General features: G+C 44.3%; 1 protein-coding gene across 1 annotated transcript in view; it reads right to left on the reverse strand.

Moving 5' to 3' along the window:
* The window catches only part of LOC114472062 (ubiquitin-conjugating enzyme E2 E2-like), a 90,719-nt gene that overhangs the window by 64,877 nt on the left and 974 nt on the right, over nt 1-24,868 (reverse strand). Inside the window, exon 2 of the mRNA XM_028461136.1 lies at nt 17,016-17,254. Coding sequence (XP_028316937.1) covers nt 17,016-17,200 — 185 coding nt within the window. The 5' untranslated portion in view covers nt 17,201-17,254. The remainder of the gene's footprint in view (nt 1-17,015; nt 17,255-24,868) is intronic.

The following is a 24,868-nucleotide window of genomic DNA, read 5'->3' on the forward strand; positions in this document are numbered from 1 at the left end:
GAAGCCTCCATCAGCATTAGGAGCAAATACATATTTCCTGACTGTGGCATCGCAAAAACTGCTGTTGCTTATAGTCTGTATTTACATGTGTACAGCGGAGGTGGGGCACACACACACACGCTTCTGTGTCCACCATCTATTTATACTGTCTATACTATAATGATGGAAATGTCTGTGTGTGTGTGTGTGTGTGTGTGTGTGTGTGTGTGTGTGTGTGTGTGTGTGTGTGTGTGTGTGTGTGTGTGTGTGTGTGTGTGTGTGTGTGTGTGTGTGTGTGTGTGTGTGGAGCAAATATCTCCCCGACGCGGTGCGAGTTCGCCCTGAAACTTGGTCAATGAGTTCCAAATACCCCGAGTGTGTGTATCTGTTATTTTGGAGTAATTTGGTCATTTCAAAATGTTTATTTTAATTTTATTTCACTTCTGGACGGCCCCGAAATGAAACCTATTCAGCTTTTAACCTCAGGGTGTGAGGGGGCGCTAGTGCACCATATGTTGAGAGACGAATTCTGGCATCCATTTTGAAGGTGAAACAGATCACCTGTGAATCAACTGTTATTCATCTATCGGCATCCACGTTAATCAGTTTTGTGGGACGTACTATTCTGGTAAGTAAACTCGGCATTGGCATCCACGTTAATCAGTTTTGTGGGACGTACTATTCTGGTAAGTAAACATGCATGTTTATCCGTAGCAGAGCATCACACGCTGGCAATCCCCGGAAAAACCCACAAAGTCCATTTAAACATGCACATAGTTCTAATGTCGGCATCGGCAGTTAAGAAAACATCACATGGTGCTCGAGGTTATACATGGAGTAGTCAAGCCCTTTAGGGAGAATCCCCGGAAAATCCCGCAAAGTCCATTTAAACTAATGTCGGCAGTTAAGAAAGCTAAACTAAAGCTTATCACATGGTGCTCAAGGTTATACACGTAGGGTTAGGGTTAGGGCGATGAATGATGTGACTACATATTGGTCTTTCTTATTATTGTTTTATCTTATAGTTACTGGTATTCATTACATTATTTTAGGGTTAGGTTATTTTGTTATTGCTGTTATTACTATTATTATTATAGCCATTACTATTATTACTACTTTCACGATTATTATCTCCATCTAATTGTATTAACACTGTATTATTTAATTTAGTTTATCATTAATAGTTTTTAGCATTTCATATTATTTTCTTATTGCAATTATTACTATTAATTTCATTATAACATTACTTTTATTGCTATTACTATTTTCACTATTAATACTATATCCATATTATTATCATTGTATTATTAGCATTGCTATATTATCACATTTATTATCATTGTATTGTTAGCATTGCTATATTATCATCACATTTATTATCATTGTATTATTAGCATTGCTATATTATCATCATATTTATTGTCATTGTATTAGCATTGCTAAATTATCATATTACCTTATTATTTACTGGTATTCATTACAGTATTTTAGGGTTAGGTTATTTTGTTATTGCTGTTATTACTATTACTATTATTATTATAGCCATTACTATTATTACTACTTTCACTATTATCTCCATCTAATCGTACTACTACTGTATTATTTAATTTAGTTTATTATTAATAGTTTTTAGCATATTATATTATTTTGTTATTGCAATTATTACTATTAATATCATTATAACATTACTTTTATTGCTATTACTATTTTCACTAATAATATTATATCCGTATCATTATCTTTATTATAATCAGGGCTCAACACAAACTTATCCAGTGGTGGCACTGGTGTGACCAACTGTCTCTGTTAGTCGAGGGGTTGTACAGTATAGCCATACATGATGGATAGTTGACTTAACTGCCGTACTGTAGTTTTGTATGAAGTAAAGATTGACAGTGACTCAAGATATATTTGCACAATGTTTTAGTGTCAATGTTAAGTTTTTCTGTAACAAGCAGTGGCTGAAGTAATTATAATACATATATAATTTTAAAATACATAAAGACTATTTATTTATTTATTTATTTATTTTTTTTTTTTTTTTTTTTTTTTTTAATTGCATTAAATCTAAATTTTTAAAAGCCTGATGATCTAGCCTGCAAGCGACTGCCAGCACCACTCTTTACTAACGCACTAGCCCAACTGTAGGCCGGGGCCGCCTTGGGCCTCTGGGGTGGTCTTGGTCAGGATGGCTGGGGTGGGTTGCCGGGGTGCCTTGTTGCCTCAGCACGGGTGTGCATTCCTTCTGGGTGTTCACGGGGTCCCGGGGCTGTTTGATTTGGCGCCGTTGCCCCTTGCATGCGCATCTGGTTGGTCTCTGGGGCTGGGGCCCTGCGTGCTCCCCTGCCGCTCCTTCCCCTTGCTCCCTGTCCCCCTGTCTCGTCCTCCCCCCCTCCTCCTCCTTTGCTCTTGCGCCCGCCATCCTGTGGGGTTGGGTTTGGGGGGCTCCCGTTGGCCTGGGACACTGGTGGGGGGGCTGTGGCTCCCGCCTGGGGGGCGGGCGGTGCCGTGCCGGGTGGGTTGGCTGGGGGGTGGTCTCGTTGGGGGGCCTGGGGTGGTGGGGTCCTTGGCTCCGGTCCGGGGGGATCCGGGGTGGGGGTGGCTGCTGCCCGGGGTCGGCGATTGCCTCCTGGGTTGCTGGGTGGCGGGGTGTGGCTGTGGGTTGCTCCGTCGGCCCTTGCGGGTCCTTGGCTTGGCTCCCTGGGGCGCACCTTTGCTAGGGATGTCGCTTGCGCGACGAGCCAGGCGGGGCCCCCTCGGGGGCTTTTTGTACGACCGCAATGGCCGGGGTGTGGACGTTATGGCTAGGGGGTGGGGTGAGGGGTACTATGGGGCCTCCCCGGGGGTCGTATTGGGCGGGTGTGCGGGGGCGCGGCGCGTGGTTCCTCGCCCGGTGGATCCGTGTTGGGATTGGCTGGTCTGCTGGCTGGGTGCACCGGGCGCCGTGGGCGCGATTCTGGGGCGGGGGTGCCCCGGGGGCGGATCCTTGGGCTACGTGTCCGGGGAGGTGCTCTCCGGCCATCTGCCCGGGGACCGGCCGCGGCTCGTGGCGGCGCTGCGCAGCCTTGGGCGGGGCGGGGCTGGTGGCCTTGGGCCCGCTGTTGTTCGGGGTGTGCTGGCGTCGGGGGGGTGTCTCGTGCCGGTGCGTGGGTCGTCGGGGATTGCCTCCGTGGGGGGGGGGGGGGCTCTATTGGCGCCGTTGGTGTGGGGGGGGCGGTTCCGGGCTGGGGGTGCTTCGGTACTCTGGCTTGCCGGTCCGTGGCTGGCGGGATGGCCCTGCTTGGCGGTGGATGGCGTCCTCTCTCGTCGGGGGGGCCGGGGCCGCCTCCCGGTGGAGAGTGTTGTATCGTGGCGCCGGGTGGGCCTGTGCTGGCCCTGGTGCGGGCATGGGCCTCCCCCCTGCTCGGCCGCTCCCCTTGGTGGCGGGGTGGCGTTGCTCCGGGCCGGCGGGCGGCGGGGGTCGCCCCCTGGGGCGCCGGGGGATGTTGTTGGTGCCTGGCTGTGCCCGGGGGTGGGGGGTGTCGCCGTGCTCCGCGGGGCCGGCGCGGTCTGGGGGGGTACCGTGGGGGGGGGTCTCCGGCTGTGCTGTTCCGGGGCCCGCAGTGCCACTTGCCCGTCTGCGCCATCTACCCTCTCGCGTGGCCCGCCACGCGGACGGGCCCGGCTCACACTGGACAGGCCTCCTACATGTTCACTTCACCCCACTCCCAGCTGGTCTGGCTCACTCAGAAAATGCACCACACACCAATACCCAACCCTTGGGGGGCTGGATGGTGGGGCTGGGGGTGGAGGGGGCAGCCACCTGTGTTACTATGTAGTGGCATGGGGGCGGCCCTCCCACCTCTAGTTGCCCTACTAATCCCTCCAATTTTAATCGCATCTCAACATGTCACCCCCCGGAGGGTGTATCATCATTTACACCCTCCGGCCTATTACACCACATACACATAAATCCACAGAGGCTGGAGGGGGAGCACCGCTCCCCTCCATCCCCCTTCTTTTAATTACACCCCATACATTCACCAAACACACACATTCACACAGGGGATCGGGAAGTGCCTCTCCATTGGGGAATGGAGAGGCACCATAACAGGGTGGTGGGTTGGTACACATATTTGGGCCTCTCCGGTGGGGGCCTGGCCCCTCTGTTGGTGGCTGGGCCACTGCATAGAGTAAAAGCACATCAAGATGGTGCGGTCGGGCGTGGCGGTGGGTCTCGGGGGGGCTTTGCCGGGGTCTCTCCTTGCGGGGTCTTTCTGGGCTGTGTCGGCCGGGTGGGGCGCGGGGGTGCCTCTCCCCCTTGGGTGTGGCTTGGTGCTTGCTTTGTCTCCTGGTGGCCTTGGGGGCGGGCCCCGCGGTGTGCGGGCCCGGGGCGGCCTGCCTCGCCGGTTTGGGGGGTGGGTGTGCTGGGGGGGTGCTGGTGTCCTCACCGGGGTTGGGGCAGGGTTGTTTGGCGCCTCGGGATGATGCTGTTTACTGGGGGGGCGGCGTTAGCTGTTCCGATGGTTGAGGTTGCTTTCGGCCGCCTGGTGGGTATGTCCTGCCATCTGCGGACTGGTGGGTGGGTCCGGGGCATCTTTGGCTGGGGGCTGCTGTCCCGCGCTGGATGTGTGCCGTTGGGGTGCCTCCGTCCCCGCGGTGGGGGTCGCCGGTTGCTCGCGGGCCGGCGGGGGGCGCTGCCCTGTGGCTTGCGCTGTCCGGGGGGCGGCGGGCCCTGGGCTGCTGGCCTTGTGCCGTCTGGGGCTGTGCGGTCCTGCTGGGCTGTGGCCGGGACCTGGGCTGGGGTGGGGGGCGCGTCCCGGGGGGCTTGGCCCGGGGGCTTGCCCTTGGGGGGTCCTGGTCCCTGGGGGTGCTCCTGGGGCCCGGGGTGCTTGGCCGGCTGGCCGGGCCGGTCCTGGCGGGGGTCTTCTGGGGCGGGTGGCGCGTGCCGCGCCCTTGCATACCTTCTGGTGCGGCCCCTGCTTGGGCAGTCCCCCGTGAGGCAGAGTGTCGGGGTTAAATTAGGGGGCCACATCCCGGCGGGGCGGTCTGGCTTGGCCTCTGGAGGGGGCCCTGGCTTTAAAGAACTGAAGCTCGTGGCGCGGGCGGCATCAGCATCTGGGGCGCCCGGGGGGGCTAGGTTGGGGTGCCTGGGGACCGGCGGGGGGACTCCCAGCGGCCCCCTGGTGCCTTATGCGGCTTGGGGTGTGGTCGTTCGCCCTGGGCGGGCTGCTCCTGGTGCTGCATCCATTCCGGGTCCTCCTGGCCTGGGGTCGGGTCCTTGCTGGCTCTGGGCTCACCGGCGGGGGCCCGCCGGCTGCCCGTTCGGCGTGGCTCTGGTCGTCTGCTGGGCGTGGGCTTTGGCTCCTCCGCTGGGGTCTCGGGCGGGGGGCTCTCTGGGCCCTCCCCTCGGGGGGCTGGGCGCGGGGGTGTGGGTGGTGGTGGGGGGGTGGGGGGCTGGGGGGCCTGGGGGTTGGGGGTTGGAGTCGGTGGCGTGGTGCGCTGGGTCCTTGGCTCCTTGGGGGCTTTTCGGGTGTGTATGGGGGGGGCAATGGCAGCCTCTCGGCTTGGGACCTTGGGGGCGCTCGGGGGGCTGCTTGGCCGTGGGGTGGTCGCCGGGGGCCCCTAGATCTCTCGCTCTTTCTGCTGGCCCGACTGCTTCTTCGGGCCCGGGGGCGGCTTATGGGTTTTGCAGTAGCGGCTCTTGGAATCACATTTGTCATGGACGCACTGGCCTCGGGCTGTGGGATAACACTCATACTGGGCTCAACCATAGACACGTTGTTCCCAAATACCTGTTTTATGTAACTTCCACTCACTTCCTCCTCTGCTCACAGCCACCATCATTATTCCTAAGCCGCACACTGGTCACCAGACTGGCTTGATAACACAACAATAAGCACAATATACACAACCACAATTTCACATCACATCACTTGAAACTTATTGATTATTCCCCACCCATTCGTTTTCCTATCTTGTATCCCTCCTCCCTGTTAACTCCCCCCCCCCCACCCCCCTCACCCTGGTGAAACACTGCCCTCTCTCTTTTACATCCTCCCTTTAATAAAGTATTTACCCTTCCCTAGGGAGGGCTGGTGATGGTCACAATTATGCAATGAAATAAATTTATTTATTTAATTGCAATAATAAAATATGCATTGCTGTTAAAAGATTGCACTTCTTGTAGTGTTAACCTTCAACAGCATGTGCAAACAAGGAAAAAAAAAAAAAAAAAAAAAAAAAAAAAAAAAAAAATAAAGACTATTTATTAACAGCAAAGCATAACAACAACAAGTGAACAACAGGCCTATTATTAGGTCTCATAACATCGGTTCTGTCCGGCCTGTCAACATTTTTTTCATTACAGCTATAACAACCTACTTATTCCTTACATGTCCATGCACAGCTGCCTCCACCGGCATCATTTCAAGATGATAGATGCGTCCCTCCACAGTATGCATCTACGTATGTTATATTCATAGTTAACAAAGCTAGGCTAAAGCTAATCGCATGGTGCCTGAGGTAGTCTCGCAAAAATCCGTCAGCAAGCTTTGCGGCATTTCCATAAAACTATGTTTTTTTCAGTAGTCTGTGTGGTTAATAAACATTGACATTTTCTATCTTTGACCTGGTTTTATTCTGGATTGATAACAGTAGTTAAAAAAAACTGTTGACAAATACTTTTGAACTTAGAAACTTTTGAACTTAGAAACTTTTGTACTTATACTTTTTCACTTTTTAACAGAATTTTAAGCAGAGACCAAGGAGTTAAACCAAGATTCAACCCCGGGAACTCCTGCGCCTGGAGCAATGGTAAGCTTTATGCATTTAACATTCAGTCTCTAACACACTCTCACACTGGCTCACTCAGTAGGAGGTGGGGGGAAGCTAGCTAAAAGTTCTCTCAACCCTCAAGCTACTCATAATCCAAGGGTGTGCGTCCATTATTTTTGACTTTTTTGGTGATTACGTTTTAAAATTTTTATTTTAAACTAAACGCGGGTTAAACCAAAAGGGACTTGCAAGGTGGGAGGAGCGTCTGAGCCGCACGCACTACTATTACTATTCTACAAATCACTTTTGGTTGTATCATGCCAAAAAATCGACGTGCAGAAAAAGAGCGGAAACGTGAGACAATGTGCCAAGCACGTGATGCTGTGTCACCTGAAGTCCGAAATGCCCGCCTGGCTAGCAACGCAGCGCGCGAGGTAACATGCCGTGCAGCAAAGACCAGTGAAGAACGGCATAATCGCTTGGCGAGCAACGCTGTGTGCGAGGTAATACGCCATGCAGCAGAAACCAGTGAAGAACGGCATAATCGCTTGGCGAGCAACGCTGCCCTCAAAGTAACACGCCGTGCAGCAGAGACATCAAGAAATGCGTTGTGCACGCGTAGAACAGGCACGCAAAAACAATTGCAACCTTGCTCGGTGTGATGACATAGACTTTTTTAAAGAGGAGATTTATGGTGATTTCAGACACACACTCAGTATCACCTCACTGTTTGAGTGTCCTACATGCGTATCCTGCAATGTCTATGTATGGAAAGAGGAGAGGAAAGGATTCTGTTACATGTCTGGAAAAATAGACTTCAAATACAATCCCACTAATCCTAAACCTGGCTCAATCCCACCACAGCCTCCAAATGCTATGAATGACCTTTTCATGAATCAAAACTTTGTTAAACAAGCTAAACAATACAACAATGCATTGGCAATGGTAAGCATTGGCATAAAAGAGATCGCTATTCCTGGTTTCAACCCAGGCATACGAATACAAGGAAAACATTTTAATTTCATTGTCGGCCCCCGTCCTGAACACGGTCAAATGCCCAACTTTGCTCAGATCTACTTTATGATCCTTCCCATGAAGTGAAATTACGCCGTACTCATGCCTCAAACAGTGATCTGAATGAAAAATTCTTGCTTAGAGCACAAGAGGCCATTCACAGGTGCAACCCATATGTACAACAGTTCAAGTCAGCAATTGAGTACATGAACCAAAATGACTGCTGATGATCTGAGAATTGTCCTAACAGCTCACTCTTGCCATCGTGACCGTCATCGTGGCACTGTGAATCATCCGTCACTGGACAGCGTTGTTGCAGTCATTGCTCCAGGAACCACTCCTACTGAGCAATTTGGAAAGCTGGCTGTCACTCTTCACCTCAGAGGAGGACAACTTCAGAAAATTGATGCCATTCATCCAGCATATGATCCGCTATCATATGTGCTTCTTCTGCCACAGGGCTCTCAAGGATACCATACTGAACTGATAGGTGTCACCCCAACAAACTTTTACCAATTCCACCTTCAAGTGCGCAACACTGATCATCACTTTAATTTGCTGCATCGTGGTGGAAAACTCACACAATAGTATGTATGTGACATGATGGCTAAAATTGAATCACACCGTCTCAACTGGATTCGCCACAACCAGAAATCCATCAAGGCAGAAAAATACAATGTCATTGTTGATGCCCTGAGTAGTGACACTGAGATCATTACGGGACGCCTAACCATACTGCCCCCCACCATTTATGGATCACCAAGATGGTACGCCAAAGAATTCCAAGACGTCATGGCCTTGGTCAGAGTCAAAGGCAAACCAAACTTCTTCCTCACCTTCACTTGCAACCCCAACTGGGCTTAGATTAAAAGATCACTTTTTGAGGTCAGCAGACCCATCAAAGACCAGACATCATTGCCAGAGTATTCCACATGAAGGTGGAAGCTCTACTCATAGACCTTCTGAAACATGACATACTGGGACATGTGGATGCATTTGTGATGGTGAAAGAAACTCAAAAAAGACATCTTCCTCATATACATATGCTCATCACCATGGTGCAACGTGACAAACCCAGGACCTCCACTGATATTGATCGCATCGTATCTGCAGACATTCCAAACAAAGACACAAATCCACATCTACATCACATTGTCACATCACATATGATTCACGGCCCATGTGGACAATGGAATCGTAACAGTCCATGCATGGTTGACAGAAGGTGTTCAAAGGACTACCCCAAACAGTTGAGACATACCACAAGCTTCTCAGACAACTCTTAACCACTGTACAGAAGACGAGCTGAAGATGCACCTGGCTCCCCCATCTTAAAGACGATCAGAGGGGGCATAAATGTGTCCGTCAATAATAAGTGGGATGTGCCAAATTTACGGTTACCTTGTCTTTGACTTGAAAACACACCCTGTGGTGATAAATGATGAAGACCAGACAGGAGAGATGATGAAGTAATAAAAAATTATTTAATCTAAACTAAATAAAAAGGTACAAAGCGGGATAGACAAAGAAGTGGTCTCCTCTGGCCAGAGGAGAGGCGCGAAGAAGAAGGGCCCAAATGTTCCTTTCACACACATTTATACCCCACTGTCCCACCTCCCCCCTTCCACAGACAGCAAAGAAGAGACCGGGGGGGGGAAGGTCAGTCTGCCGGAGGTGACACCTCCGATGTCGAGGTGAAAGTTAGATGTGTGGGTGTGTGAGTGAGTGTGTATGTATGTGTGTATGTGTATATGATGTGTGTGTGTGTGTGTGTTTGTGATGTCTGGGGTGGGTTTGGACGTGCTCTGGCCTTCGAGATTAAACTGAGGCCAACTGACATTCCTTTAGAGAAGCTGTATTAGGGGAGTATGGGCCCACTGACTTTGCAGGAAGAGGAAAAGACATCAGACAGGCGTGGAAAGTTAGAAATTGGGGTATTAATTTGAATGAGATCAAAAAGCAAATATATGAGTATACATAATTAATCAATTTTGCCACCACACATACAATCCATACCTCCTGCTCCAATACAATGCACACATTAACCTTGAAATTGTCTGTGCTGTCTCCAGTGTCAAATATTTGTACAAATACTTGGAGAAGGGTCCAGATCAATGTCTTGTGAGGTTGGATGTGGCTGGTCGTGAACAACTGAGATACAATGAGGTGACGCGCTATGAGTTAGGTCGGTACATTACTGCATCTGAGCCCTACTGGCGAATCTATGAATTCCCCATCCAACAAAAAAAAACTGCCCGTAAAACCGCCCGTAAAAATAAATTGATTTATTTTATTGCTTAATTGTGACCATCACCAGCTTTCTTACCCTTCCTAAGGAAGGGTAAGAAATCTTTTATTATAGGGAGAATATAAAAAGGGAGAGCAGTGTTACACCTAAGTGGAGGGGGAAGGGGAGGGGAAAGGGAGCAGGGAGGAGAGACTCAAGATAGGAAATAAAAAGGATGGGGAAGAATAGATTGTTATACAGTGAGGATGAGATGTGAAGTTGTAGAATATATTGTGCTTATTATGTTGTGTAATCAAGCTAGTATAGTGACAAGTGTGAAGCTTAGCTATAATGGTGGTGGCTGTGGACAGGGGAATGAGTGAGTGGTAGTACCTAAAGGTATTTGGGATTAACGTGTCTAAAGTTGAGCCCAGTATGAATTTTATCCCACATCCCAAAGCGTGCCAGTGCATCGTATACCAGTATATGTGCAAAAACCGTTACCGCAAACCCAGGAACTGCCCCGGGCCCGCAGATGCAGCCAGGCCAGCAGAAAGAGTGGGGGCCAGGGAGCCCCAGGCCACTCCCATGGCCGAGCAACCCCCCAGACGCTCCCAAGATCCCAGGCCGAGAGTCAGCTACCGCCCCCACACACACATCCGAGGAAGCCCCAAGCAGCCGAGCACCCAGCGCATCCTGCCCTAGACAGCCCCCCCCACCAAAAGGCCCAGCCACATTGCAGAGCCCGGCTCACAGGGCGCCACCCAAGCCGAGCCACCCGGCGCCGCACCCGCAGGCATTACAGGGCGCGGCCCGCACCACCCGCCCCGGAAGACCCCCGCCAGGACTGGCCCGTTGGACCCCAGGGGCACCACCGCAGAACAAGGAACCCCCAAGGGCAAGCCCCCGGGCCAAATCCCCGTTGGGGGCGCCCCCCACCCCAGCCCGTGAACAGGCCACAACCCAGCAAGACCGCACAGCCCCAGAGTGCAAGAACAGCAGCCCAGGCCCTGCCCGGACAGCACAAGCCACGGGGCAATCCCCCCCCCCCGGCGCAAGAGCGACCGGCGGCCGCCACCGCGGGAGAGAGGCACCCCAACGGCACACAACCAATGCACAACACCCGCCAGCCCGCAGATAGCAGGACAGACCTACCAAGCGGCCAATGCCGACCTCAACCACCAGAACAGCCAAAGGGGGAGGAGCGTCTGAGCAGCACGCACACTGATACCGCGTACTATTACTACTAAGAACTAACACACTAACAACTAACAAACTAACCTCTAACATGGTGTGGTGGTGGGAAACCAGCCACAAAAGGACTCACTCAGTGTGGTCCTGTGTGCCAGTCCCAAGCCTGGATAAATGGAGAGGGGCACCTTTAGTGTAAAACCCACCAGTTTTCTGTGTCTCTTCTCTATTGTTGTATGTTGGATGTACATGACATGTTTGTGTGTAATTAATTTTCCCACTGGGTTTGTGTTTTCCCTTGCGGATGTATGGTCTAAAGACGGGATGCTCTGGTACATTTATTATTCAATTACTGAAGTCCAGCAAACATTGGTGCAACCTTTATCTATATAACATGTTCATGTCCCATCTAACTAAAAAGCAAGGGACGTCTGTGGGGATGTGTGTGTGTGTGTGTGTGTGTGTGTGTGTGTGTGTGTGTGTGTGTGTGTGTGTAGCAAATATCTCCCCGACGCGGTGCAAGTTGGACCTGAAACTCGGTCGACGGGTTCCAAATAGCCCGAGTGTGTGTATCTGTTATTTTGGAGTAATTTGGTCATTTCAAAATGTTTATTTTAATTTTATATCACTTCTGGACGGCCCCAAAATGAAACCTATTCAACTTTTGACCTCAGGGTGTGAGGGGCGCTAGCGCACCATCTATATCTATTTCACTGCACAGCTCACTTCCGGTGCGTGCGTGAGCTCCCATGGACTTCTCTTTTCTCTTTTGAGGAAAAATACTTTTTTACTGTTCTGGTGATGACATTTCGAAACGTTTATTTTCATGTTAGTTTGACCGTTCGCTATTTAGACCGGACGGACCTTACCCGGAAGTTGTATAACGGACCACCATTTAGTCCGGTTACAGTCTGTGTCACGACAAACGTCCGTAGCGTGGTAGTGAGCTCCCGTGGACTTCTCTTTTGAGGAAACATACTTTTTACTGTTCCGTATTTGGTGATGACATTTCGAAACGTTTATTTTCATGTTAGTTTGATTGTTCGCTATTTAGACCGGACAGACCTCACCGGGAAGTTATTGACGGCAATGGCTGCTGTGTTGAAAGCTGCGCATTTTTTTACGGCGCGTGTGTGAGAGAGAACCAACGGAGGAGATTAGAGTCTCAGGTAGAGAGTCTCACACACACACGCGCGCACGCGCACACGCACACACACACAGTATTTATAATAAAAATAAACTAAATGAGTAAAATAAAACAAAAAATAAACAATATTTATACAAAAAATAAACAATATTTATACAAAAAATACACCAAATGACTCCAGAATCACACTACAATGGCAACAAAAAAGATTAAAAAAACACAATGATGACATTAAACCAGGAAAATTGCACCCACATTTTGCACCTGCAAATATACCCCTTATGCTCCCATATGAATGCATACTTCCGACGGGCACTGCACTAGTCACTCTGAAACGGACAAAAGTTCTCGGGCATAATAAACAAAACAAGCACACGCATGCGCGCGCACACAGGTTTTAACCTTTGTGCATAAATGTGAGTGAAGTAAAGCTGTGTCACGTAGAGCAAACAACTCTTCTGTGTAAATGAGACGATAAAACAATACAATGTGAGCCTCTACAAAAAGTTTCATAAAATCTGACATTACAGCTTATCACATTAATTGCATAAAATGCAAAATATCGGCAGATCCGATGTAGCCATTCATATCAATGTAAAGCCTACTGTGGTTATTGAATAATTAAGGAACAATTGGTAAAAAAAAATTGAGACCAAAGTGTGTGGGATGTCCTAAATATTTGTTGAAATTAAATGGAATGACCCATTAATCTGTCGAAACTAAAGCAACATTTGAAAAAGACAAACTCTTTCAGAAAAATACACATTTTGACTAATCTTTACTTAATATCTACAGCTAAACTGTCTTTAAAGTTATGATGTAAGCAACTAACTCAAGCTCAGACTGTGCTCTCATTTTCTTTTATAAGTCTCATCATTTAAACATGTTCCTCCTCTTAGCTCACTGGTGGCATGATGCCTCTGAAAGCAAAACCACTTTAGAATCACTGGTAACCATCACAATGTTTCCCATAATTCAAGCTGAGGATCCCGACGCTTGCCTCTTTTCTGCCTCCAACACATCAACGTTGATTTCTAAATCTGAAGATAATCAATGTCATCCACTTAATCGAGCAACACTATTTCTTTCATAGCTGATCAATCATTTTTATGATTTGGAAAGATGAATCATGTGATTCTAGTTTTAGCTAGTGGCAGCTTGAGAAAACTGTACAAAAACTGACTTTATCTGATCGTAACTGAATTCTTAAAAGCATGTAAAGAGGTTAGCTCAGCTGGAAAAGGATAATCCGAAGCTCGATTAACACACCCAGATAATGCAATCGAGCCAATCCTGTAGCCACTGCAGCTTGATAGAAATCAGACACAGTGTTCTTTCTGCGCATGCACCACCTTTTCTCATGAGATCATCCCACAGAGGAAGAGGGAGACTGATGGTGGGCGATGGGCAGAGGACGCACTTTTGGACGGACGAGGAAACTAACTTTTTGCTGCTATAGCTAAAGGAGCTGAAGATCAAGTTTTTATCTGTTGTGTTCTTCAGGTCAACCCTAACTATGTCACTACACACAACACCACTTATTGGAGTCAGAGTTTGGTTTGTAAACTCAGAGAAAAGCTTGTAAGTAGAAGGGGCCATATGGGAAAAGTTTGTTTTTTTTTTTTTTTTTCATGAAATTACAAAATAATGATTTTATCACAACTTCATTTAGATTTTATAGACTATTTTGCAAGTTATTTAGGAGAAAAAGCAACCAATTCACCAATTTAAAAACACAGCCCAAAGTCAAAAAAAGGATAAAACAATTTAAGTCAGGGTATTTTTAACGTTTTTTTTTTTCAAATTTATGTAAGCAAATTAGCAAACTTGTTCGAAGTACAATTAACCTTAAACAAAAAGGAAAAAATGAAAAACTTCAACTCCTTTTCTTTTGTTTAACTCAAAATAGAAAAAAAGTGAGAGTTCTACTCCTATAACAGAACGATGTCTCCTGTTTACTTTCACTTTCATACCAGATACTTCTGTCCATTTCAGGGCGGTGGTGGACACAGAAGCGTGAATGTGTGTGCCCCACCCCCGCTGTGCACCTGTGAATATGGACTATAAGCAACAGCAGGTTTTGCGATGCTACAGTCAGGAAGTATGTCTTTGCTCCAAATGCTGATGCTAATGGATTTATTAAATGTTAAAATGGCTTGCCATAGTACGACTGAATATCTGCACTATGACTCTAAAAAGCAGCTGCTAACACACACAGAAAGCAGCACAGCTGGTCACACTCTGATGTGAGCATAGCTCGATAGCTGTGTGCATGAAAGCACACTGTGACATTTTCTTGGTTAGTTTCTTTGACTGATGGTAGTTCAGCAAATACACTCATCCTCAAGCACAGCTAGTGCACTATAATAAGAAAACCAGCGCTGATTCCTTGTGTCATCATCATCATCATCACACCAGCGTATTCAGTTTCAGTTTGTCTTCAGCTGATTAAGTGTAACAGAACTGTAAAAAGGAGAAAACAGTCCAGGTGGGATCAGAGTGAAACCTGACACCACTGAAAGGCAGCCTTTCCTTTTCCTGAATATCTGGTGCGTTTACTCGTGGGTGTGCGTCCCCTGAGTCATTGATCAGATTATACATGGGAGATATTACAGTCTGACTACTCATTTTACAGTTTGATAATAAAAGTGTCATTTAGTATTTTACAGGGTGCAGTTCTTTAGAAAGTAAAATATTAGTGATTGAAGGAGTAATAATGTTATTTAATTTAAAGCGGCTCTTTTTTTTTTTTTTTTTTTTTAAATAAATACAGTGTAGGCCCCATAGATCAATAAATGAAAGATATTTTGCTCAAAAAAAGATGTAAAAGGTTGAATTGCTAATAAAAAAAATTTTCTAAAAATATCCACTGTAAACACTGTTATTGACATTGTTGGAAAAGTTTGGTGCATTGCATTGTGGGATGTGGACTCCTGCAGATGGATGACAATTAGTGTTTTTACTTCATTCTTAATGTGATTTCCTTTCCAAACAAGAATGACAGTGATAAGCTCGACTCCATTTTTGTTCTAGTTTGTTCCCAGTATTCCCTGTGATATCACCTCACTAAGAGACACGTTACATTTTGGTCGGATTCCGATCTTTCCACGTAAACCCCAAAATAAACACAGCTATTACATTGCAGCAACTTTCAGTAAAAACACCAGACATGTAATGGGAAGTCACTTTGGGTCAAACAAAAGAAATCACATTAAAATTGAAATAAAAGCACTTCCATGCATCCGTCGACAGTAGTGATTCTCAACCTTTTTAGCCCGCGACCCCCAAGATAAAGGTGTCAGAGCCCGAAGACCCCCACTATTTATTTATTCATCTGAATAATATCCAGGAAGTTTAATATTATTATTTGGGCCTCAGTATATAGTCATCTTAAACTTGAAAATTCTTGTTTTAATGAGAAATAAAATGAGTTAAAAGTGACAAAAAAATTGGTTAAAAGTTGAGTTGCAAGAAACAAACAGAAAAAGTGGTAAAAAGTGTCAATATTGGCTTAACAGTGGGTGAAACAGTTCAGGTGGTAGTGGGTCGTCTTCTGATTGAGAGGTTGGGGGTTCGATCCCAGTACCTGACTATGTGTCGAAGTATCCTTGGGCAAGACACTGAACCCTAAGTTGCTCCCAGTGGTCGACTAACGCCTTGCATGGCAGTCCTGTCCCACTGGTGTGTGAAAGTGAGAGTGAATGGGTGAATGAGCTGATATGTAAAGCGCTTTGAGACTGCTTCAGTGTGGTGATAAAGCGCTATATAAATCAAGTCCATTTACCATTTACCATTTAAATTGGCAAATAATGGCCATGACAAATCGTGAACGTGGTAAAATTGACCAAAATAAGGATGAAATATGGTGAAAAAAGTTTAAAAGTGACAATAATGGATCAATTTGACATTAGGTAAGAAAAGTGGTGGAAAGGGTTTATAAGTGCTGAAAATGTCTCGAAAGTGGAAAAATGTGTAGAAAAGGCATTGAAATTTGATAGAGAAGTGGCAGAAATGGGAGTAATGTAGCAAAAATGCATTAAAAGAAGCAAAAATATGGCAAGTTTGGTGTAGTTGCAGAAAAAGGTTGAAAATACGGTAAGCAAAAATGTGCTCAAATTGTTTAAAAAAAATCTTAGTTTCTTGAAGGTATCTGGCGACCTCCTCCCAGTGTCTTGCAACCCCAAATGGGGTCCCGAACCCAAGGTTGAGAACTCCTGGTCTACAAGACTCCACGTCACACAATGCAATGCATCAAACTTTTCTGACAATGTCAATAACAATGTTTACAGTGAAGATCAAAAAAACCTTTCAAGCAGCAATTCTTCTTACGTCTTTCGTTTTTGTTGGAGCAAATGATCTTTGATGTATTGATCTATGAAGCCTAAACCGTTTCTTCATCCAATGAAAAAAAATTGTTGTCTACAGCCGCTTTTTAGTATCATCAAGGAGATTTTTAGAATTTCAAAACAAGACAATTACTGTTACCATAGAAACAACGCAGCGGGAGGTGCTCATGCACGCCTTATTCAGGGTGACAATTAAATGTGTGTATCCGTGTTTGTTTCGCTGAACTGGAAGTTATTTGGGGAGTAGGGGGTGGGGGCTGGAGGAAACAACCAGCTGAGCGAAGAAGGTGGAACAGCAGAGAATATGTGGGGCGGCTTCCATAGCAACTGAAAGCAGGGGGGGAGCAGCGGGTACCTCTTGGCGCTGGTGGAGAGCTTGGCGGCCGTCTTGCTGGAGATCTTGGCTTCTTTCTTCTTGGGCTGGGTCTGATGCTCGGGGCCCGGCTGCTCCGGAGGGGCCGCCTCCCTCTGCTCAGTGTCTGAGCTGCCCCCGCTGGTGTTTGGGCTGTCGTCTGGCCTCGGCTGAACTTCGCTGGACATCCTGACGCTACACACTCACACACACATACACACACAGGCAGCGATGGAGTCACGCTGTGGAGAGAGAAAAAAACACACAATGATTAGCTCCATCTGTCCAACAGGGAACCTCACACCAATCGATGGGATAAACACTGAACAGGAATAATAGGTAATCAAGGACGCTACGAATGCCTCAGAGCTTCATTTTACGCAGCGCGCTGTATTCAATAAAAGTCAGCAGAGAGAGACTCAACACTGTAAAAATGCAGCTGTAGATAAAGCAGCTAAAGCTGATGAATCAATGAACAACTCAAAGCCTCAAATAGACTGAGAACAATTTATGGATCAATAGAAGAATAAAAAGGATCAAATTTTGATTGAGTGCTGGGCAAACAAATGTTTAAAATAAGCCATGCTAATAATGCTAGTCATAATAAAACAGACATGTTGGCTGGTGAATCCACATGGCTGAGTCCAAATCTTTTCTGCATCATTGGAAATCGTCTCATTTTGTTTAAAATGAGACGATTTTAAGGACTAGCGCCTTGCATGGCAGTCCTGTCCTATTGGTGTGTGAATGTGAGAGTGATTGGGTGAATGAGCTGTTATGTAAAGCACTTTGAGACTGCTTCAGTGTGGGGATAAAGCGCTATATAAATCAAGTCCATTTACCAAACATCCCAACATTCATGTTAAATACAAATGTGAGTGAATGAGTGTCAACAGATCACTTATTATTTCAGAAAAATCAAAAATAGTTAATAGTGCTCTGTTCACACTGCCAGAAGAATCTTATTTAGGGACTTTTTCCATTTCAAATTGTCCTAAATTCCATTTCTTCAAAGTATACTCATTTCCACGTCAGCTGAGTTTACCCATGTCCATTCATCATTTTTACCTTTTTAGATGACTTTACAGGCTGTTAAACATGCTAAATAGAATTTAAATGAACTACTGTTATTATTTTTGTAATTTATATGAGTCAGATGACTTGTTACGCTGAAATTAGGCAAGATTATATCGTGAGAAATTTGGCATGTCTGTTAGCCACATTGGCCACGTTTACATGAGAGCTTTAATTCCCCTTTAATTCAGAATAAAAGTTAAATCCTCTTTAAACTGACCTTGTAAACACTTAATTCTGGGGCTGGGCGATTTTGCCTTTAAAAAAAATCTCAGATTTTTTTCAAGAAAAATTTGAGTTTTGATTCGATTTTCTTTTTTTTTTTTAATGCACTTAAGAATGACTACAGACATCATATATATTGTCAAAAGTGCAACTTTATTGCTGTGATTGTCCTCAAGAGTTAAAATGCATAGAAGAATGAGGCTCTGTCATTCAACAATTTCAAGCTTTAACCCAGGTTTAAACAAAAGTGCAACAGCAACTTCACAGTAGCTTAAATGTTCTGATTAAGAAATCAGATAACTACAGTTAAAAAAATGAATTACAATTTAAAAAAATGAATTACAATTAAAAAAATAATAAACTCTTCCCTTAGCATCTCAGCACATAGTGCAAATAAAAAATTAAACATGTGACACACACATAGCTTACTCAAAGGGTCCAAAAAAACTAGTGACGGGAAAAAAAAAATTCAATTTATTATAATTTTTTTTTTAAACTCAAATTTGCAAAATAAAAATCGTTTTTACGTACAAATTCGATTAATCGATTAAATCGATTTTTTGCCTAGCTCTACTTAATTCTGAATGCAAATTTAATTCTGCATTAAATCATTAATTTATCTTGTAAACGTTTTATTCTGGTCGTTCTGCGCATGCTCGGCTAGTACTGCATGCATGTGTGACGATATCAAGATTTTTTCACACAAACAATTATCGATATGCTCGTGCTAAGTATTTATTTTTTTATTTAAGATTTATTTTATTATTTTCAAAACCTTTTCTGCTTTTTCACTAAAATGTGCAGGTACGTCTTCACATAAATGTTGTCACTGTTTGTTGAAGGAACCAATATATTGTTTACTGGAATATTGCACTATAATGGTGTCACTGGTAATAAAGACTATTTTTTTTTTATACTTATTCGTTTACATTGGTATGTTGATACTTATTTACAGAAATGTTGCACTAAAATAGTGTCACTGGTCATATGACACTTTTTCAATTCATTGTCTTTCAGAGATATAAAATAAAAATTTTATTTTTTCACTTAATCTTTTTTTTCTTGTTATGTCATAGATTATGGTAGGTTGATTTCTGACCAATATATCGATAATTGCAGTATCTTCATATCGTGAGATAATTGTTACCGTGAGCTTTGTATCACATATCGTATCATATCGTGAGGTACCCAGAGGTTCCCACCCCTAATGCACAGGCTGTTATATCACCAAGTTTATCATTTTACCTGTTGTTAGAGCTAATATCTTTATCAGGGAGCAAATATTTATTCCTGGTTATTGTTTTCTGGAGTTTTACTGGGCTTTATTTACCATTGATTAGTTCTTATCTTCTTCTCCTCCTCAGCTGATCAAAGTGAAACCGTATGTTATTGTTGAGCTGCTGCTTCAAAACTACAATAAAAATAAAAGTGAAAACAGCAGACAATAATAGGTTTGTTATGTTTTTTCCCGAAAGACGTGAATACATCACGTTGGCCCCGTCCAATGAGAACCCTTCCCAAATCCCAGACCTAAAGCGGAATTAACGAAAGCCAAATAAACCTGTTTTCCATGTAAACCTCAATTTGGAATTACTATTTCCATGTAAACCCGAAGCAGAATACTTTAATTCTTTTATTATTATATTATATTATTATATATAGCGCTTTTCTGGGTACTCAAAGTCGCTTTACAATGAAGGGAGCAGTGTTGGGGGTCGGTGCCTTGCTCAAGGGCACCTCGGCAGTGCTTGAGAAGTGCCCTGGCACCTCCCCAGCTACCAGAACAACTTCTGTTTTTTGGTCCATACTGGGACTTGAACAGGCGACCCTCCGGTTCCCAACCCATGTCCCTACGGACTGAGTCACTGCCGCCCTGAATAATTTAATTCATAATAACTAATTTCGAATTTTAAAAAAACATCATGTAACCGTGGCCATTATTAGCCACTGTTAGAACTTTAATCCGGCCAAAAAAAGAAGACCCGATCCATCCAGGGACCGACAGAACAAGCCTGAACCCGTCTGACCCAAATGAAGCTGATGTTTCTTTAAGCAGACACTATTCACATCTGTGTTCACATGTAGAAAGATCCAAGGTGAGTTTCTTTCCTAACTCAGTTTTATTTGCTACTCACTGTAGCCAACTGTAAACATGACAAACAGCTTGATGTGATGCTACAGACGCTACGTAGAGGTTTACTGCTGCTGTAAAGCATGTGCTAACACTGCTGTAACACACACAGCTAAACGAGCTGCTCATGTGACCGCTCACAACCTGTCAGCGTCCATTTGTGTGTATTTCTCGCGCTAATCAAAATATCACCTGACTGTTCATTTACCGCGGAGCCTCCAAACCCAGTCCGAGCACGTGGTACAACGATTGAAATTAAGCCCAAACCCGACATTCTCACACTTTTTCAAAACTTTTCCAAAATATTTTACCAAATTTCCTTAGATTTAGTTCTGAAGCGCTAAGATCTTTATTTGCGTGTGCATTTCCTGGATTTTAGGATATGCCAGCTGAAGTGATGTTACCTACGCACAGTTTCATAAATCAGGCTGAGATTGAATTTGCGAGATTCCCGCTCAAAATGATGCTGCCGGCATGCAGCACTTTAACTTTGAGAATTTTAAACATTAAATTAAACAAGGCTATATTTCCAAAGTCTTTCGAAAACAGTTCAATTATTCCTTGAGTTTTTAAGACTGAAAAAATCGAGTTTTTCAAAATCCATAACGTTTCCAGGAATTTCATGAACGTGGGGACCCTGTCTATTAGTTTGAGGTGTGCAGCTGTGACTACATCTGGGCTTTCTGAAGTGAGAAAAGTAAAAAAGTGAGAAGACAACCGCAAGACAAAAAAGAAAGTCCCCTCTATTTTTCACTGTATTTATGATTTGAAAACTTTTCTTATATTTTTATTTTAAATGTTTTAAAAAATATATATTAATATATTTTTGTTAAAATGTGCATGGTGATAAAGAAATGTGCAGACTAATCAGTTTTTTTCTCCAAAATATGATTACTATGTATTCAAACTGAAAGGAGTTTAGTGGATTTTTATATATGGTTTTAAAACATGTAAGTGAGAGGGTTTAGTCTGCGTCATAGAGCTACCATATTTCCATTTCATTTTCAGACACTACTACCAACCATTGAATCCTGAGCTAATGTTGACACATTGCTTTTTCTCTTTCAGTCAGTGAACTCTGCTTTTTCCATCTGTTTTTTTTAAAGATCATGGAGAGGTTCCTTGTATTGTTTCAGAAAAAAAGGAAAAAGACAGAAGCAGATCCTTCAGCTCTGTGGATCACATGTGTCTGTAACAGATGCTCCATTGGATTGAGAGGGAAGGGATTTGAAGGTCAAGCCCTGTTAGTGATCTCATTATTGTGCTCCTGAAACCTTTCCGGAACTATTTTTGCAGTGAAGCAGGATTCATTCTGTAACTGGACCGAGATACTGTAGTCTCTCTCTCTCTCTCTCTCTCTCTCTCTCTCTCTCTCTCTCTCTCTCTCTCTCTCTCTCTCTCTCTCTCTCTCTCTCTCTCTCTCTCTCTCTCTCTCTCTCTCTCTCTCTCTCTCTCTCTCTCTCTCTCTCTCTCTCTCTCTCTCTCTCTCTCTCTCTCTCTCTCTCTCTCTCTCTCTCTCTCTCTCTCTCACCTTACAATTAAATGTAGTGCGTTCATATAACACATAAGATAGTATGGAAAATGTGAGTACGTGACAAATGTCCATATGTATGTATGTATGGGGACATTTTTTAAGTGTGCACAGTGGGCACACGAGTCATACTCAATCGTCCCATGATGCATTGCGAGCGGAATGTAAAGTTGTCCTGGGACCGGCTTCAAGCTAAAAATCAAACATCTCCTTTTCAAAACAAAAGCATCACTTCTTGCCTTCCATTAGTTTTCTAATGCTTTTTAAAATAGGGCTCCTGATTTTGAAGTTAACCGGAGGTTTCATCAGTAGCATAATGGCAGACAATATGGAATCTGCGAAATGTCAGAATCAAATGTTTATATGCGAGTTTTATGAAATAAATGAGCACATGTTGATATTCATGGTCAATTTCTCACTTAAAATGTTCTTAGAACTTTTAAAGGTCAATTATGATGCTATTTTTCACCCATCTCCATTTGTTCTAAGAACCCCAACAACATAGTATTTGAGGTTTATTTTCCCAAACTCGCATGTTTTTTGGAGTTTTAGCCTCTGAAAAGTGAATTTCATGACCCTTCTGAAAACAGGCTGTTTTTAGGCCTTCCTGCATATGCATGAGTGAGCGTATCTGTAGACGCAGACTTCATGCCTCGCTCCTGTAGAGGGTGATCAGTGATCATCATAGTGATTTTATTTTGCTATCCACACACTTGTTATTGTTTTCAGACCACAACTGCACATTACAGTAAAAACATGGTTATTTAAGCGACCATTGTGATTGTGAGTCCGACAAACACTGCTCCACGGTGTGTGTTTATCACATCAGCAGCGGAGAATGTGTGTCAGCTGTTTCAAACACTCACCGGAGTGTTAAGCTGCTAAGTCACTTTCTTGTGATCCTCACTTCTTCTAAACACAGGAATAGTCAATTTAAGGTGATAATCATTTGTTTTGTCTAACTGCTGCGTTGCATTGGGTCACAAACACATCAGATCATGTCAAAGGCAATACGAGACGGTATAACGGCTACTAAAAGTGGAACTAATTGTGAGCAATCTTACTGCACTTTGGATAATGTATATACTAGATTATCTATATACTGAAAGTAAATACATTGTCTTTGGATAAAGGGACTAGTGGTTAAGGAAGCAGGCTTGTAATCATAGGGTCACTGGTTCTAATCTCCCTGGCCCATCACTGTGGGATGCTGATCAGTCCCTTACCCATGGCTGCCCACAGCTCCTCATGGAGGGGTTAAATGCAGAGAATGTATTCTGTGTATGTAGGTTTACATATGACAATAAAGTATAATGTATATTCTAATTAAACTGCAGTGTTTGTTTTACCTCTGAGGTAGTTTCAGAGGGAGGAGCTCACATTCTAACTGTCCTGTTTGGAGCTAAATTTTTACAAAATGTGAAATGAAAAACAGAAAACAGAAGTTTCAACTTTGGCCCTCTGAATGAGGCTAAAGGAATGTATATCACTGTAGCAAAACCTTTATAAAGTGATTTTTACATAATACTGCCCCTTTAAAGATGGAGAGGCGTAGGTTCCAAATGCATCTTGGGAAACTTTGAAGTAAACTTCAGTGGAAATGCTCATCATCCTACTCATTCTATATAATAGTAGACAGTTTATACTCATTAACTTTATAGTGTGTGTCGTATGTTAGTGGGACATTTCCAACACAGCCAATGTCTTCATCCTTTTTTTCCTCACAGCTGCTGATTGTCTAGTAATCAGGTTGACTTGGTTTATTGCTCTGTGGTCCAGCTGACTCAGATTTCCAATTAATCACAGGAAAACAAAAAGGAAAATGCAGAATTGATTCTGTCTCATGTTGAGGGCCCAATTCTTAATAAAAAAAAAAAGGAAAACAAACTGGGTCAGATTGATTTTTTCATTTCAGAACATGAAATTCTGTTTTTTGTTTTTTCGTTTACTGGTGTTTTCTTTACCAGATCATCACGTGTTGCTTCTTTGGGTTGTGGACTTTCTCTCCATCTTTATATCATGAACATTCAATAATTCGACTGTAGCAGCTTTTGTGTTTTGTACAGCTGTGGACCACATTGTTGCAGACGTGGGGAAGGTTTCATCTAATCTAAAAAGGAGGAACAAGGTACACCTCATGCAAACAAGGTGTGTGTTTGAAGACGTCTTTCCTGGTACTAAATGACTCCTATTCCCAGCTACCAGGCTTAATGGCTTCAGACATTTACTCCTCAACTTCAGAATCTGCCGGGCTGAAAATCCTCTGGTCACAACACCCCGTGTCTGTAATAAAAGACACCTGCAAGGTCGCGCTGGCTGGGTAGTCCGAGACCCACAAAGGCAGCCAGGCTCAAGGTGAACACCTATTTACATTCCTGGGTCAGGTTGGAACTGTGTAACAGAAAGGATAAAGGCTCACTGATGACAGTAAACTGAACACAATTATTCAATGAACAGGACAGCAGATTGTCCTGTGTTTGCAGATAAATGTAGGATTACATGAGGTTAGGATTGAAATGATGGTTTCCAGTTGTTGGGTCATGGGAACAAACCATGAGGGAGACAGGGCCATCGATTAGGGGGAATAAAGGGGAGAGCTTTTTGGGGTCCATCCATAAAGTCAGCAAAATGATGGTCCATTGTTCTATGAATCTGTAATAACCACATTTATTTATTCATCTGAATAATATCCACTGTTATCCAGGAAGTTTTTGATTATTATGCATCTTAAAGATGTAAATCCTTGTTTTAATCAGAAATAAAAATGGGGTAAAAGGGACCAAAAATGGTAGAAAAGGTGGTGAAATGGGATTTTAAAAACCACAAAAATTGGTTCAAAATTGTAATTTAGAGTGGCCAAAAACAGAGAGAAAAGGTTTCTGGCCAAAAAAGGCA

This window comes from Gouania willdenowi, chromosome 11, assembly GCF_900634775.1.
Source record: "Gouania willdenowi chromosome 11, fGouWil2.1, whole genome shotgun sequence".
Taxonomy (NCBI): Eukaryota; Metazoa; Chordata; class Actinopteri; order Blenniiformes; family Gobiesocidae; genus Gouania; species Gouania willdenowi.